General features: G+C 39.9%; 1 protein-coding gene across 2 annotated transcripts in view; it reads left to right on the plus strand.

The window, feature by feature from the left end:
• AMPH (amphiphysin) overlaps positions 1-18380 on the plus strand; it is a 250218-nt gene that overhangs the window by 79515 nt on the left and 152323 nt on the right. For both annotated transcript variants that reach the window (XM_054496470.2, XM_054496471.2), the window contains exon 2: positions 17792-17872. In XM_054496470.2, the coding sequence (XP_054352445.1) occupies positions 17792-17872 (81 nt within the window). The remainder of the gene's footprint in view (positions 1-17791; positions 17873-18380) is intronic.

Raw genomic sequence — 18380 nt, forward strand, 5'->3', positions numbered from 1 at the left:
TTAAATATACTGTATGTTAACAAAGTCTGGGGACTCTTAATAAGAGGTGAGGAGGGAAAGGAAAAAAGAAAGAAGGCAATAAATGATGGGGAGAGAAAACCTGCATTTACTTCAATTGTAAATTTGAAAGAAGCATTGACTATTCTTCCTATTTGCAGATGCTCAGAACAGGGCAGACATGGTGCCTTGTTCCCAGCCACTTGCTGAGGAGGGATTTGGTTGCTGATTGCTCCTTAGGTTTTGGAGGAAGAAGTGAAGATTGGTTCATTGTTAATGATGCTATGGCACACAAGATAGAGTTAAAGCCTATTTCTTATTTTATATAAAAAGTCATCGTAGGAAATCTGACATAGATTTGCCTGATGTTAAAATCCCCTGCTTGTAATCTGAGTTGCTTGAAATGGTGGTTCTGAAATCCAAAATCAGATGCAGCTCCTCTGGTTTCAGTTGTTGTTTCCACATGAAAGGGCAGGATCATCCACAGGGGTTTTGAGCAAGCCACTGAGGGCTTATCATTTTGGGTCATGGTCAGGAATAGCTTCATGGATGTTACTGTTTCATTTATGTGAAGTTGTTGAATGTCACTGAGCCAGATATTCAAATTTAATTCATATTTTTATGACAAAAATGTGACTAATCAGAATGATTCCACTTCCTATGGAGATTTGCAGAATCATCTTTTTATAAAAATCTAATTGTGATGGCTTCATTAAAATGCAAATTAAACTACAAACAACCAAAACCCAGCCAGCCATCCAAAACACTTAACCATTTGGAAATATTTCCGTCCTCTGCTTTAATAGACATTGGAGACATAGAAAGGTGAGTGATGGGAGAGGGAGGAGGGATGATAAATTACCCAATGGGTACAATACACACTATCCAGGTGATGGTTACACTAGAAGCCCAGACATCACCACTATGCAGTATATCCATGTAACAAAATGACACTTATATACCCGAAATCTATAAAAATAATTTTAAAAAAGAATAAGGGAAATGCGAAGCAGAGATCATGCATGTATTTTAATAACCAGCATTTGTGGTGTATCCTGTGATCATTACAGCTTCAATCTGATTATCTGATCTTTGTCTGCATCAACATCAAATGCGCGGAATAATGATGTTGGTTCCTCCATTTACCTGTAGGGCTTGACATTGAGTTTGTAATTTAGAACAGGCTTTCCAAACTTTAGTGCACAGATGAATTGCATGGGAATCTTGTTAAATTGCAGATTGTACTTTGCAATAGGGCCTGAGATTCTGCATTTCTAGCAAGCTCTCTGGTGAGGCTGATGCTGGTGTGAGGACCCACTTTAAGTGGCAAGGATTTAGGGGAGGAAATGTAAGGGAATGAAAGGATTTCATCAAATAAAGAATCAGCATACTTATTGCTTCATACATTCGTCAAGATGACCAACTTATTTTTGGAAGCTATGCTATAACAAGAGTTGGAAGTATTTACTCCTTTCAGATAACCAGGATGTTGTATTGATCAGACAACAACATTGTTTCAACGTTCTAACTAATCAACTATTAAGTGTTATAAATTATGGCTTTAACAGATACACAGGAGTGGAATAACAAAACCTAAAGTTTTAGAAAGCAAACATATCTTGATCATTTTAAATAGAAGGCAGAGAAATACTTCCATATTATGTCATATAATAAGATGTGGAACCAGTATATCTGGTGAATCTAAAGTAATTATCTTGTGAGAATGCAGTCCATAGAGAGAGGTTTTGTCTTAGTAACATGGTTGGTCATTTTTCTGAAAACAGTCCAGCTTTTTTCTACACTGATTTTTATAATACCTTACAGCCCCTGTGCTTTATGCCAAGACCACATGTGGGATTTGATTTCCCTGTGGACATGAAATAAGGCTCATAGGAAGTTAGTTGTTTGTTGTTATTTAGTTTTACTATGCTTAGTCTTTTCTAGGTATTAAGGTCAAAGGTTTTGAATGAAACTACCTTTTTAGCAGGGCAGAAATAACTCATCATATTTTCAGTTTTGTATTCTGAAAGTTGGGCTTCTTGTCTCTGAAGAGCTTTGAAGTGGGATGTGGCATCCTTTCTTTATTCTCCTTTTTCCCAAAAATTGTTTTGACTATTCTGTATCTTTTTCCTTTCTAGGTGATTTTGAGAATTAGCTTGTTAATTTCTTCAAAAGAGCCAGATCTTATGTACCTTGTCTCTTATGTACCTATGATATTGGTTGTGATTGTCTTGCATTCTCAATGGAGGAAAATCAACATCTTACCAATAATGATGAACTTATGTTGTGTAAACTTCTGTGATAAATCTTTCAGTCGTTAAAAGGGGAAAACAACTTCTGCCCTTTTGATACAGCAGCTAGAAAGAAATTATTTAGGCAGTTAGTGAGGGTAAAGGACTCCTCAGCAAGGCTTCCCTTTTAACAAAAAATAAAGCCCCTAAATCATTGCTTTTCTAAAAACAATCAGCCTGAAAAATCGAGCTGCCAACATAGATAAGCAAGCTGGAAGCTTGCACAGGTGAATGCCGGCAGCTGTGCCAATAGAAAAGGGCTACCTGAGAACCAGCCATGTTCAACATGGAGGATCCATCTTCTGTTTCTTTGTTACCACAGTGAAAAAGCAGACAACATGGCACTGGCTACGTAGACAACTCATCTGCATAATAAAAGATTAGAGTGAGGTAGCCAGCTTGTTTGTGCACTATGCAAACGGCACACCTAGTCCTAACCAGTTCTTCACGTGTGCAAATGGCACACCTGGTCTGACCAATCTTTTGTGCCCTATGTAAATCAGACACTGCCTTCTCAAGCTCATCTATAAAATCTGCATTTCACTGTGGACCAGAAGACCTGCTCGGTACCCCCTGTCTCTGCAGCAGAGAGCTTTTCTCTTTCTTTCGCCTATTAAACCTCCTCTCTTAACCTCACTCCTTGTGTGTTCATAACCTTGATTTCCTTGGCGTGGGACAATGAACCTTGGATATTATCCCAGATGAATGATGCCACTTCATTTTAGGTACCTTCAGTCAAAGGACATATAAAAGGAAAATTAATCTCGGGACCCCAAAATCACTAAGCCAAGGGAAGAGTCAAGTTGGGAACTGTGTCAGGCAAACTTGCTTCCATTTTATTCCTAAATAACATAGCTATTTAATACAAAGATAAAAAGGCTGCATACCTCCCTCAAAATTTGCCCACAAGGGGCCGGGTGCAGTGGCTCAAGCCTGTAATCCCAGCACTTTGGGAGGCTGAGGCAGGCAGATCACGAGGTCAGGAGATCGAGACCATCCTGGCTAACATGGTGAAACCCCGTCTCTACTAAAAATACAAAAAAATTAGCCGGGTGTGGTGGTGGGCACCTGTAGTCCCAGGTACACGGGAGGCTGAGGCAGGAGAATGACGTGAACCCAGGAGGTGGAGCTTGCAGTGAGCAGAGATCGCACCACTGTACTCCAGCCTGGGCGACAGAGCAAGACTCTGTCTCAAAAAAAAAAAAAAAAAAATTTTGCCCACAAGGAAATTCCTACTAGGCAAAGGACAGACAGAACTCAAAGTCATCACCCTGAGGCTCACGTGAGACAAATGCATATATCTGATTGCTTTCACTGCCCTATTGTTTCACTAAGCCAGTGAAGGCGTAAGTGACTATTTCTGTAAGTTGTATATTCAGTGGAAGTCTAATCAGAAACTCAAAAGAATGCAACTGTTTGTCTCTTCTCTACCTATGATCTAGAAGCCCCCTTCTCCACCTCAAGTTGTTCTGCCTTTCCAGAGGAACCAATGTACATATTACACATATTGATTGATATCTCATGTTTCCCTAAAATGTATAGAACCAAGCTGTGCCCCAACCACCTTGGGCACATGTCATTAGGACCTCCTGAGCCTGTGTCATAGCTTGTCCTTAACCTTGGCAAAATAAGCTTTCTAAGTTGACTGAGACTTGTCTCAGATATTTTGGGTTCACAGCTGAAAACATCCTACTAAACATTTTTTAATAATTATCCTTTGTCAACTGCAGGGCTTATGTTTCTGAAAAGTGTGTGATTGGCAGACCCCATTGTTGTGGGATTAGTATACTCGGGCTTGCTTAGTATGCAAGTTGTTTTTGTTTATTTATTTATTTATTTATTTATTTTTATTATTATTATTATTATACTTTAGGTTTTATGGTACATGTGCGCAATGTGCAGGTAAGTTACATATGTATACATGTGCCATGCTGGTGCGCTGCACCCACTAACTCGTCATCTAGCATTAGGTATATCTCCCAATGCTATCCCTCCCCCCTCCCCCCACCCCACAACAGTCCCCGAAGTGTGATGTTCCCCTTCCTGTGTCCATGTGTTCTCATTGTTCAATTCCCACCTATGAGTGAGAATATGTGGTGTTTGGTTTTTTGTTCTTGCGATAGTTTACTGAGAATGATGATTTCCAATTTCATCCATGTCCCTACAAAGGACATGAACTCATCATTTTTGCTTCATCCCTGGGATGCAAGTCTGGTTCAATATATGCAAATCAATAAGTGTAATCCAGCATATAAACAGAACCAAAGACAAAAACCACATGATTATCTCAATAGATGCAGAAAAGGCCTTTGACAAAATTCAACAACACTTCATGCTAAAAACTCTCAATAAATTAGGTATTGTTGGGACATATCTCAAAATAATAAGAGCTATCTATGACAAACCCACAGCCAATATCATACTGAATGGGCAAAAACTGGAAGCATTCCCTTTGAAAACTGGCACAAGACAGGGATGCCCTCTCTCACCACTTCTATTCAACATAGTGTTGGAAGTTCTGGCCAGGGCAATTAGGCAGGAGAAGGAAATAAAGGGTATTCAATTAGGAAAAGAGGAAGTCAAATTGTCCCTGTTTGCAGATGACATGATTGTATATCTAGAAATCCCCATTGTCTCAGCCCAAAATCTCCTTAAGCTGATAAGCAACTTCAGCAAAGTCTCAGGATACAAAATCAATGTACAAAAATCACAAGCATTCTTATACATCAATAACAGACAAACAGAGAGCCAAATCATGAGTGAACTCCCATTTACAATTGCTTCAAAGAGAATAAAATACCTAGGAATCCAACTTACAAGGGATGTGCAAGTTGTTTTGGTCTGGTGAATTGTACCGGTTTGTTTCTGCACCGTTTCTACACTGTAACACACAGTGATTCTTTTTTAGGAGTGTGTTGGATTGTTTTAATTCATTACTTCTCATAGTTTAAGGGTACAAAGGTAGTGAAAGATTTTGAGCTAAGAATTTTGAGATCCGAATTCTATTTCTAGATTCCCTGTGGGGAGGGTTATGGGAAACCAGCGAGGGATCTAGGGACAGTGGAGGCTGCTGGGGACATTTTTCCCCAGGCCTAAAAGCAAGGGGAGGGAGCTTTTATCAAAACATATGGAGAGGAGATGCGATTATTGGGGCCACCTGAAAGGCAAGAGGATGAGATGGCTGCTGGTGGTGGCTGGCTGGGAGATAGCCAGGGGAACCAGAACCCCAGGCTCTCCCTCCTCCCACCTTTGCCTGCCCTTGCATATCCTGCTGATGCTTGCCATTGGTTGAGACTAGAGGGAAGCCAGAGGGTCTGGGCAGGATGCAGTTCTTAGGGATTAGCTTCCTGGAGCACCCAGCAGTGTGGAGAAGGGTGGTGAATGGATCTGGAGGGGCAACTGGAGAGAATGCAGCATGGAAGTGTCTGCCAGTATTTACAGATGGTGTGAACAGCTAGCGAAATGCAATTCCAGTATCACGTTTTACTTATCTGTATGCAAGGCTGGTAGGTGTGTTACCCAGGGTCACCAGAATAGAATTCTATCCTTCCCACCCATCTATCATGCAGTCATTCTTATATCCCAAACATTGCATCGTAAAACATCCTCCTCCGAATACCCAAATAGCAAACAAGAGAATGTGATGATATTGCCCAAAGCACATACTGGTAACACAATATTTCTTTGAAGTCCCAGTTTTATTTTAAAAATTCCTGCAGGTTTTGTATTCAACTTTTTATTATAAAATATCCATGTTAATCATATAAACATGGAAATTTCAGTTTGAGAAGCTCAAATTAAATCTGAAACATAGGTCTCCTACAAAATAGTGTTTAATTTTTTTTTTAGAAATTCACTTCATGCAGATCAGACTTTAAAACAGCTGTGTAAAGTGGAAAATCAAAGCACAGATCAAAGTATAGAAATGTATACAAAAATAATTAGTGCTTCACAAATTCATTCATTGTCTGTTTATTCATTTGTGTTGATTGCCTGTTCTGCTGGTGAGAAGTATTTGCAGCTTTTGGTACCCAGAGCTGGAAGCTGTGTGCTCTGACAGAGACAGCCTCAGATAGCCAGAAGGGGTAGCATCTCTCTGCTACCTTCCGTTACCCTCTGTCCAGGTTCTCAAGGAAGGTTATGAATGCACTCAGAGTTCCTTCTTGAGCAATCTTTAGAAAACGACCACAGGGACAAACTGAACTGAAAATACTGTGTCCAGCCTTCAACTAGGAGTCATTACCAGAGGAAGTAGGGTTTGGTTTTTTGGTCTATTAGCAATCATCCCCCCGCTTTTTTTTTTTTTAACTTCCATTCAAACCTGTAATGTGTGTATAATTTGTTTTGTATCAGGTTATTTTTATTTTTGGATCAATAAACATTAAAGATAGAAGCCATCGATGAAATTGCCTTTGTGATCACGCACATCCTGCTGGATCTGTTTGAAATCCTTGGTAATTATGTCCTGGCATTTGGGGCATATTGCATGGCTTTTGGGGGACCACTTAAGAACCTGTGGAATTTTGGTGGTACCTCACTCTGAGATTGTGCAGAACATCTACCAATCTGAGATTATGCAGAATGTTTTTCAGAAGTTATGTAAGTACCCTGTAGCCTATCTCTTTTTCTTCATTTATGATGTGTTTGTGAGGCAAATTACCAAAAGGCATCATTTAATAAAAACAGGAAGAAAGTTTGCTCAAAGAGGATGGGTGGCCCTCCTGATGTCACTCAGTGGCCCCAGGTAGGACTGCAGTGGAAATTTTGGTGTGAGAATTCTGGTCACACTATTCTTTCCACTAAAACCAAACCAAATCAAAACAGCCCCTCCTCTGCCCCAAACAAACTGAACTTTCAAATAGCTTTAAGTCTTGAAAATAAACCTTAAGGGGGAAAAAGCAAGCTGTTCTTGATGTGAAGCCGGATCCACCCTTATTCCCCAAGCCCAGATTTTTCTATTCAGGAAGACAGGTATTAGCAGATCTGATGGAGGGATTTGGTCAGGTTTGAATGGGGTCACATGGAAGGATTCCATTTCCTGCTGCTACAAAAGTCTGCTCAAATGTGAGAAACCACCAGTAAAGATGATTTATAGGAATGTAGACCACCACTCTAGGCTTTCTTGGTTGCATTGGCAACATTGCCGGCACATGTATTGTTCTTGAAATTATAGAATTGCTCAAGAGACACTTACTGAGCTGCAGAAAGACAGTTGCCAGAAAATAATTCTCTAAGCGCAGATGTTTCCATAGACTCTACAGTATCCCTTTAGCTCTAAAAGATCCATCTGTGTCATAGAAAGTCAAAGATGTGAGCTTGGCCAAACACGTAAGAATCTCTTAAGAATCTCTTCCATTGGATCAACTGGAAGATCTAAGTTCCCTGTCAGACCTTTGATATTGCGACTTAAAGTGAAGATCTGAAGTCAAGGAGAAAAGAAAGAATAAACTCTCATTAAACACTTTTCAGATCAGGCTAGGAGCTTTTGCTTGTGTTCTCACTTAGTCTTCCTAGAGTTGGTATCCTCCCATTTCTAAAGATGACGAAACTGAGGCTCAACCAAGTTAAACATTTTGCAAAGGTTATCCAGCTCTCAAAAGTGATCAAGTGAGGCCCAGTTTTGTTTGATATTAGCACTTATTTTCTTTCCACTTGTACCCATGAAGTCTCTTAAAATTCAGTGGTTCTTCACCTTACAGAAACCAGGAGACCCTTCCTCCCATCCTGATAAAAGCCACAGCCATATTATATTAGCCACAATTCCAGGCGATTCCTGGACATCTTGGGATTTGTTCACGGACCCCAGATATAGAACCCGGTATCTAGAGAGAGGCCATGGTCATTTGTGTTTTCCTGCTGTTTCTATGAGACACCTTGGTGGCCTGATCCATAATATTCTTACAAGGAGGTGATGACCTCTTTGGCCTTTTGCTCATCAGAGGCTAATTAGGTTCCTCTAAGTGATGACAGAGCAGAGAGAACATATATTTTGTATAACTTGCTTCCTCTCCTAGGGTATTTGAATTAATACAATAACCTATTTTGGGAGGGAGATGATGTCATATAGTTTCCATTTAACAAAAGTATGGATCAAGCAGTTACTATGTTTGAGTTCCTGACAATATGATATGGTTAGTCAGAGTAGAATCTAAAATAGAGGAAAATGACTTAATTGTCAAGGGGAAAGTAGAGGAGTGTGGTCACCAGGGTGTGTTTCTTTCTCTGCTCCTGTTTTTAGGGCATTATAGTATAGTGGTTAGAATCTTACCAGTTTCCTCATTAATTAATGAGTAAAAAAATAATCATTGATTGATACATGTTCACATTGTACTTTATGGGTATTGTGATTTCTTCCTTTTTTTTTTAATAGTATTCTTTGAGACTCTGTAGATGGATATATAGTCTTTGGTATTTTTCAAACGGAATCACTGCTGGATTTATTTTAATAGAGATTCCTGAGATTATTTCCCATGGAACACATTTTGGGAAACACTATTCCAGAAAGATCATGGTAAATCAGAAGGGTAGCTGAAAACCAAATCCTAGCCTTACATAAACTTGGTTACATACCAGCTGTGTGATGGAGATCAATTACTTCACCTCTCTAATTTTCAGTGTTCTCATCAGTAAGATGAACATAATCATAGTAACCTAACTCACAAGATTATCAGGAGGATTAAATACATTTTTAGATATAGGACACTTAGATCTGTGCTTGATGTATTGTAAATTTCCATAGGTGATAGCTAATAAATTAGACAATTATAGATTTAGTAAAGTGGGCATTTTTTATAAGAGGCAGAAAAGCAAGAACATGTTCTATCTATCTTCTTCATCTGTTTCATACCCATCATCACAAGCAGCCCCTTCTTGCCTTAGGGCACTTACAGCTCCCATTTGAAATCCTGGGTAGAGTTTTGTGGAATTTTTGTTCTACCTGAGTCAACATCTTCTTTAATATTTGTACGGCAGGTCAGCGTTTTTTAATTTTTTATTTTTTTGAGATAGGGTCTTGATCTCTCACCTAGGCTGAAGTGCAGTGATGCGATCATAGCTCACTGTAGCCTCGACCTCCTGGGCTCAAGCAGTCCTCTTGCCTCAGCCTCACAAGTAGCTGAGACCACAGGCACATGCCACCATGCCTGGCTAATTTTTTTATTTTATTTTTTTTGTGGGACAGAGTCTTGCTCTGTCACCCGGGCTGGAGTGCAGTGGCACAATCTCAGCTCACTGCAACCTCCGCCTCCTGGGTTCAAGTGATTCTTCTGCCTCAGCCTCCCAAGTAGCTGGGACTACAGGCGCACGCCACCATGCCTGGCTAATTTTTGTATTTTTAGTAGAGACAGGGTTTCACCATATTGGCCAAGCTGGTCTCGAACTCCTGACTTTGTGATCCGCCTGCCTCAGCCTCCCAAAGTGCTGGGATTACAGGTGTGAGCTACTGCACCCGGACAATTTTTCTTTTTGAATTTTTGTAGAGATGAGGTCTCGCCATGTTGCTCAGGCTGGTCTCCGACTCCTGGGCTCAGGCAATTCTCCTGGCATGGCCTCCCAAAGTGTTGGCATTACAGGAGATCAATTTTTACATTGCTAACTCATCTTTTATTGGTCTAATGGATAACTGACATGAAAACTGCCTGAAGAATCTGTATAAAGCAATCAGGAACAGACCCGTTCTGTGGCGAATTTCCCAAATGTAGAACCCTCTGTGGCTTTTGCGGCCACGTGTGTTTACAGCAGCTCTGATGCAGGATAGATTGCTACCAGTGTGGCAGATGTAAGCTTTCTCTCAAACATCTGGCTGGTAGTATATGGAGGATCCCTTTGCCTAGCTAAGGAACATGAGGACTAATTTACATGATCTAAAGAGGTTGGAGATTCATTGCATTATCCTGTGCAATAATAACATGAGACAGTGCTCTGTTTGTGAATGGAGCCACTGGAGAAGGAAAATCTGGTGTTTATCCGAGTCTCATGGGATGACTCACAGGCTTTAGCAGACTTCCACTGGATTTTGGTATAATTATTATACTCTGGGTTGGCTACTGAGGATATCAGGTTCATGAAAAAGTAATTCTAGGACAAGGTGACTCAATCTGGTGGGAGAGCCAACAGGCACCAACTCCTGGAGAAGACGACCATCTTGGATGCTAGGACTCAAATCTTTGCCAGGTCAATATTCCTCAAGCTGTTTTTCCCCACCAATATTTTTTTTTTCTCTTGAAGTCAGAGGACTAAATGTCCTGAAGTTGAAAGGATTAGGAAGGAGAAAAGAGAGCAGCATTCTGCAACATGATACCTTTTCAGGTAGATGTGTGATTGGAAAGCAGCCTTGGCGGGTGCTTACTGCACTGCCTTTTAGGGCCCTTCTCACTTACCTCTGTTCCCATCTAGGGACTAAATTTTCTTTTCTGCCTAGTTTTCTAATTCCCAGTTGCCTCTGTCCTTTCTCCCTAGTTTTCTAATTCCCAGTTGCCTGTGTCCCACTTAGGATAAACCTACTCATGTATGAGACATGTAATTTCTCTACTGTATGTCATTCTCAACCTTTTAAAGTCTGAAGGCCATTCAAATGGGACAGAGGCTGTGAATATTCTCTCTTATCTATTCTTGTTTACTTTCCCAGAAGTGTTTCCCAGAATTGGCAGGAAGCCTCATGCCAGCCTCAGAGGCTTTGATGACGTGATGGCTAATGCACTGTTAAAATCTACCAAGGTAAGAAGTAGATGTCATAGTGGTACAGAAATAAATCCCCCAGAGGGGAAGCTGAAGGACAATGTGAGGACCTTGAAGGCCCATGAACCACACCAAAAGATGCATTTCTAGTGTTTCTTCTTAGTCCTCTCACATTAGGGCAAATTAAATCCACTTCCTTAAGTCCTGACACACACTCAGAAAGAGGTCAAAGGACTAGTATCCTGAAGTTTGGGAAACAGTGTAGGACGTGCCCAGCAGGAAGCTTTAGGACAAGCAGCTACCCTGCACTTACCTCCCCTGATGGCCTGTCTCCAGTCGTAAGTTATGGGACTTTGTAGTGTTAAGGTGAGCACAGGATAAGAACTCTTGATGGGTAGGTGGGTATATGGACTGATGAATGAATGAATCATCTGGACATGGGCACGAGTGGAAGACCACCCCTCCACGTCCTGTTCAGAAGAGGCCATGGCCTTCTGATTTAGTTTACTCCTGATTAACTACATGGAGAATGTACACATTATTTTATGTGCTCTTCTTTTTTTTTTTTTTTAAGAACAGAAAGTGTGAAGAGAGAGCTGTCTCCTTGTTAAAGAAGACTAATTAAATTGTGTGATTTTATTCTTGACTTTTAGAGTCTGGCTCAAGGAAGCGTGAGTCACCCAGAGTTGGAAATTTGTCTAGTTGGAGCCCTCATCCAATGGATGAATGCCACTAAGGCATCTTGGTGGCCAACCCTGCCATCATTCTTGTCTCAGTAACAAGCCATGCCTGGCCTTCACCTTGAACTGCTTTGTGGCCTGCAGCCTTTCCTCTCATCAACTGCCCCATTTCTGATTGTAGGACTAGCTTTTTTTTTTTTTTTTTTTTTTTTTGCTTGGGGTCACACCTTCTCATAGCTTGACTTTTCCTTGATCTTTTCCCCTGATTAACAGAAGTTATTTCTGCATGGAATGGAAGATTGTGAACTTTATCTTTGACTTAAAATGCCAACCACTTTTTTGAAAGCTGCCAACACAATATTCCACTCCTAACTTAAAATGGTAAGAGAAGGCAATTATTCTCTTACTATAGTAGGATTTAGTTTGTATTGGACTATGAAGACTTGAAACTTGGTCAGAATTTTGGCTTTATAGTATGGAGAAACTGCCCAAACCAAAGAGTTCTAAATTTTTAGGGACTTTACTTGGGTACTTTATACACAGGCAATTGCCCTAAAAGAGAATGTGAGGCCCCTGTCATTGGGGCAGCCCTTGTAACCCAAGCTGAGGAACTAGCTGCCTTAGGAGAGATTGAAAGAGGATTTAAGATGAAATATTCCAAGTTACCATATTCCTGCTTTTCCTTCCTATTTACTTTTTTACTTGCCTATGTCATGATGTCTTTTAGGACTAGATCAGAACTTCTGAGCTTGGGGTGAGGGTCGGAGGAGGAGCACACATCCCTAACAGAATACGTCAGAATCTCACTGAAAGGAAGTGGAATTTGAAAAGCTTATTCAACGTAGTGTATTATTTTGCATTTGAAAAACAGCAGCACTAAAAGTAACAACAAAAATCTTACTGTTTCAAAATACTAAAGTGTCAGTGTAGATGAACTTGTCTTTGAAGTAAAAGATTCAAGTCTTAAACCAAAATGCACAAGGCACTGAACTTTCTTCCTTTTGCCTGTAGGCGGAAGAAGTATCATGTTGATGTCAAAATCTGCATATCAAATACAAAAATACATAGTAATCCTCCTGTAATATCAACAGTGCCACACTGTTCAGGTTTAATTGGTGTTTTCAACACTGCCAAAGGAGTGGTTAATGAGAGAGGTCATTTAAATTATCAGCTCACTGTCAAATACTCGTGACATAGAGCAAGGCAAAAGATGTTTTTAGTCATCTCAGTTCTAGGTTTCACTGTCTTTGGTGCCTTAAGATCTTTTCTATATAGCAGATCAATCTTCCCACCTCCATTGAGGCTGCTGGAGAAAAATCATAAAACTGCTTACATATAGGCAACTGCACATCATGGTCTTTGCCTCAGTGGGGCCTTCAGTTTCATCTAAAATAGATGTCATGTGTTTCTGGTTCTCATCTTTTCCAGTTCCACATCTGAATCACTCCCCTCTCCTGGGGACCTTTCCCATGACCTCACCCCACTGCTGCTCAGCAGATGATCTGGTCGTTTACCCCACAGGAGAGATGGATCTGCTGTGTGTGCATTCCTTCCAATTGGGCCTTTACAAAGGCAATCTTCCCTGCCTTCTCAGAAATCCTTCATGTTTCTGAGGAATGGCTGTGCCTCTTCCTGAGTAAGATGGGTCCTTTCTGGTGAATCTGAGTTGCCATCCCCTTTGAAACTTTTCTTACTGTGTGACCCCCTTATAGCTCTTGCCTCCTTGCTTTGATCAGTTCTCTCTTGCCTAGAAACAGGGTCAGGTATTGCTCCTTTGATTCTTCATGCCCCCAAGTTCTGGAAAGAGTACCTACTTGCTCTTCTGATTCCTCTCCTCCTATTTGCTCAATCTACTGTGATCCGTTTTCTGACTGCCATTCCACTAATAGCCCTTGGAAAGGACCCCAGGAAACTTCTGGTTCCTAAATCCAGTGGACACTTTCAGGGCTTTTGGTTTTTAACTTGCTTGAGTTCTCCGTGGCAATTGAAACTGTCTCCTTTGGTTTCAATAAATTTGGTCCTGGTTTGACCATACCTCTGGTTCCCCAGTCTTCTGTCAAGGATTCTCTTCCTCTGCTCATTCTTCAAATAATGATTTTTCTGGACTGTCTTCGGCCCACTTCTTTCTGTACATCATATTTTCTCTGGGCTTTCTCATACACTGTAGTACGCTTTACTACCACCATACTCTGGTGATTTCCAAATTATAACTGTAGCTCAGAGCATCTCTCAGAACCTTGGCTTTATCATGCTATTTACCATATCTCTACCTGGATGCCACAGAGCTGTCTCAAACTCTGCATGTCCAAAATGATGTCTAATTTGTTTGAAGGACTCAATGCCTACTCAGTCTCCCCCACAGAAATCTGAGGTCATCCTTCACTCTGTTCTGTCCTTCATCTTTTTCATCTCATAAGCCATTATGTACTGTGCATTATATTTCTTAAAGATTGATCTGTTTCCTAGCTCCGGTTCTGTCGTTTATTGCTTGGACTATTAAAAAGCCTCTTAACTGGTCTCATTATTCCTATCTTGCCTTCTTCTAATCTGTCCCTAAAATTGTCACCAAGGAGTGCAGACCTCTCCATGTGGCTCCCTCCAGAGAAACCCTTCATTGGCTCTCCATGGTCTGTACAAGAAAATCAAAGTTCTGAGTCTTACTGCCTAAGCCTTTCTGTAATCTGTCCTCTGCCTATCATGCCACCCTTGTCCGCTCCAGTTCCACACCTCCCACCCTGGGCTTGAATACTATTGAACGATCACAGTCCCTAGAATGCAGCCTGTTATTCCTGCAGCCCCTTAGCCCAGTGTTTGACACACAGTCTTTAGTAAATATGAAGAGGATTTCTTCTTTGCTACTGTTCGTTGTGATTTGCATTCTTCACTAGGGAAAATGCCTAATGTAATACATTTATTATGGATTCTCAGAACGTATTTGAAATGTGAGTTAGTCTATTTACCTGTTTGATGAGTAAGTCTCTTCTCTGGGACCCTAACTATTGGTGAAGCTCATATAACTTCTGGAATGGTGAGCGCATTAACTCCAGCAACAAACTATTTAATTTCTAGGAAACTATGATGAAAACTTTTTGTGAAAACAAATTTTTAATGCACTTTTTGCCTGCTGATGTGAGTTTTGGGTCTTCCTGGCAGAGCAAGTTTGATCCTTCTTTACTGTGATGATCCTTCCAGTGTTTGAGGATGGCTGTGCTCTTTTCCTTGGGTCTTCTCTTCTCCCTGCTAATATACCAAATCATATCAAGTGTTCTTCTCATCACATAGTATCAACTCTCTTTGCCTTTTTGAGAGCTCCTTTTTTTGGCTCCAGATTTTCTGTGTATTTATGCGTTTACCAACTTGTCCACCTCTGAAAGTGTCCAGGACCACTTTCCTGATAGCTATTAAGCTTTGTTAGTGCAGACTGAGATTACGTTAGATGCTTTGGCAGCAACATCACTTTGTTGGCTTATATTGACGATCTGTTTAAGTCATCCCTTACTTCTGCTTAAGGGTGGAAACCACCCATCCCTAACACCTGTCTTGTTGCATTTTGGTTGCAAGTTGAATAATAAATCTGGTGCTTATACAATTACATTTTTGTCCTAAATTTTATCCTTGTTGAATTTTATCTTGTTAAAGAAGGTATTTTGTGAATCCTGATTCTGGTCATGTAACATTTTCAACATTCTCCCTGCCTTTTTCTCAGTATAAGCTTATACATTGGTGAAGTTCAGTGGGGTTAGATAAAAAATAACTATAATAATAATAGATATTATTTATTGAGCATTAACTATATGTTGGTCATCATAGCTTAGTATTTCCATGTGTATCCTTGGTGGTTCCATACAACACTTTTAAGTAGGCACTATTGATATCTTTATCTTACATGTGGGCCACTCAATCAGATATAGGTCCCTCATGGTTGCCTCTGGAAGTCTTATTTTCGGTTTGTATTAATTTGCTTATCAATATTTTTTGATGGGAATTTTTTTGCTGGGAGTTTTTAACCAGCTACTAATACATCCACTTAACTTGTACTAAAATCTAATATGTACATTTCTTACAAAAACTCTACAGTATGATAAACTCTTGTGTATTTATGTTAATGAATTTTCATGTTACTTTAACCATTGAGAAAACTGTGGAAAATATAGAAAGTTATAAAGAAGAAAATAATGATCACCCTTAATCTTATCACCTAGAAATAGCCACTATTAACTTTTTAACATAGTTATAGTCTTCTTACATATATACATAATTTCATGTTTCTTATGTTTATCAATTCTTCCCTAGTTATAATGCCCTATTCTTCCAAAAATGCAGTGTATTCTGCTCCACCTTTCAAAGAAACCCTGATGTAAGTGACAGGAGAGTATTAGTTAATACAGTGATTATGTGTTCTTTTAATATTTATGATACTAGATTCCTGCAGCTTCTGAAAAATAATACATTTACAATGAAAAATAGCATATTTCATATTACTTACATGTAGTATTGGTTTGTGAAATGAAATTGAGTGATATTGAATAATTGGTAATACATGTGTGAATCTGTATACAATTTTATTTAAAATATATATCTTTGTTAATGACAGTGAAAAGGAAGAAATACTAGCACATTTTATGAACAACTATTTTTAGAATAGAATACAAAATCATTTTTCGTTTAGAATAATTACTTTTGCTCCAAAGAAAATTGACCTCTTGAAGAAATCTGCATGGACTCTGACTTATTGGGTAACTACTTTGATACTTAGGTTTATTTATTAATATAACATTATAAATGTATCTTGGGGAAAATATGTGAGCTATGAAAATGTCTAGTTAAAAAAGAGATGTGTATCGTTTATTTTGTTATGCAGGAAAATGAGTTCTTATATTCCTAAAGTATATTAGTTATCTTCCTTCTGCCCTACTTTTTAAAGGCAGCAAGTACAATTTGTTACTTATGTCCTGTGTCCCAAAGAGACTCTATGCTGTGTCTTTAACTTATCCTTGATTTGTTATTTGTGGACCTGCCTTGTCTATTCCGCTAAAATATACATTTTTTAGGATCAAGTGTTGGGGCCTTGTTTTTTAGTATGTCTGAGTGACCCGTGTTTAGCATGGGGCCTTGTGTATCCCATGACTTCTTTGAGTGTTTATTGAGTTGAAGGGAGTATCAGAAGATGGTGAGACGGAACCTACCATCATCCTGGCTTCTAATACTGTCCCTATGAAGTAGATCAAGGGTCCCTCAAACCCTGGGCCTCGGACTGGTACCAGTTTGTGGCCTGTGAGGAACCCAGCCACTCAGCAGGAGGTGAGCAGCAGGTGAGGGAGCATTACCGCCTGAGCTCCGCCTCCTGTCAGATCAGCAGCGGCATTAGGTTCTCATAGGAGAGCAAACACTACTGTGAACTGCACATGCGAGGGATCTAGGTTTCAAGCTCCTTATGAGAATATAACACCTGATGATCTGTCACAGTCTCCCATCACCCCCAGATAGGACCATCTACTTGCAAGAAAACAAGCTCAGAGTTCCCACTGATTCTACATTATGGTGAGTTGTATAATTATTTCATGATATATTATAATGTAATAATAATAATAGAAATAAAGTGCACAATAAATGTAGTATGCTTCAGTCATCCTGAAACCATTCCCCCCACCACCCTCTGGTCAGTGGAAAAATTGTCTTCCATGAAACTGGTCCCTGGTGCCAAAAAGGTTGGGGACTACTGAAGTGGATGAATGCTTTAGTCAGACAGCTTTGGTCTACTGTTCACAAGCAGTTGAGTACCAATTATGCATTCAGCATTGTGCCAGATGCTTTGGACAAAAAGACAAATAAGGCATAGCTTCTGTCTCTAAGTCACGCACAGCCTGCTAAAGGAAACAGTTATATAAAGAAATAAGTGCAGTGTAGCACAACACTTGCTCAAAGCCACACAGCCTGTGAGGGGCGGGACTGGGATTCAGTTTTTTTTTTTTGTTCAACTCCAGAGCTGCCAAGCCAAGATGCTTCCAGAACAGAAAAATTAGAAGTGCTGATAGTTTTGCTCTACTCCTCAGAGCAAAACAACAGCCTTGCTCCATTAACAGAAAATGCACATCTTTCTTTGAAAACATTATCAAATTAAACCATTTTGTTTTATTTGCAAATTAGGTCCTCCAAAAGCTGGGAAAAGCTGATGAGACAAAAGACGAACAGTTCGAAGAATATGTCCAGAACTTCAAACGGCAAGAAGTGAGTCCATTTATTTAGTTTCTGGAGTGGGAAATGGTTTAAATGTGTTTGTGTCTTAGTATATAAGTAAAATGCGTTAAGATTAAAAAAAGACTAGATGGAGTTGGCACTAACTTGAGAGTAACACTTGCTAATTCTGTAGAATTTCCTATCAAAGATGGGGAAAAGGCCATAGAGAGTAGGTTTTGGAATCCCAGGAGATAAAGACTCTGCTGTCCTGGATTGCTTTAGTTTTTTATTATATTTTATTTTTTGAAACAGGGTCTCACTCAGATTGCCCAGGTTGGCATGCAGTGACACAATTTTGGCTCACTGCAGACTCAACATCCTTGGATTCAGGTGATCCTCCCACCTCAGCCTCCCAAGTAGCTGGGATTACAGGTGTACGCCATCATATGTGGCTAATTTTGTTGTGTTTTTAGTAGAGATGGGGTTTTACCATGTTGCCCAGGATAGTCTTGAGCTCCTGGACTCAAACGATCCACCCACCTAGGCCTCCCAAAGTGTT

This window comes from Pongo pygmaeus, chromosome 6, assembly GCF_028885625.2.
Source record: "Pongo pygmaeus isolate AG05252 chromosome 6, NHGRI_mPonPyg2-v2.0_pri, whole genome shotgun sequence".
NCBI classification, from domain to species: Eukaryota; Metazoa; Chordata; class Mammalia; order Primates; family Hominidae; genus Pongo; species Pongo pygmaeus.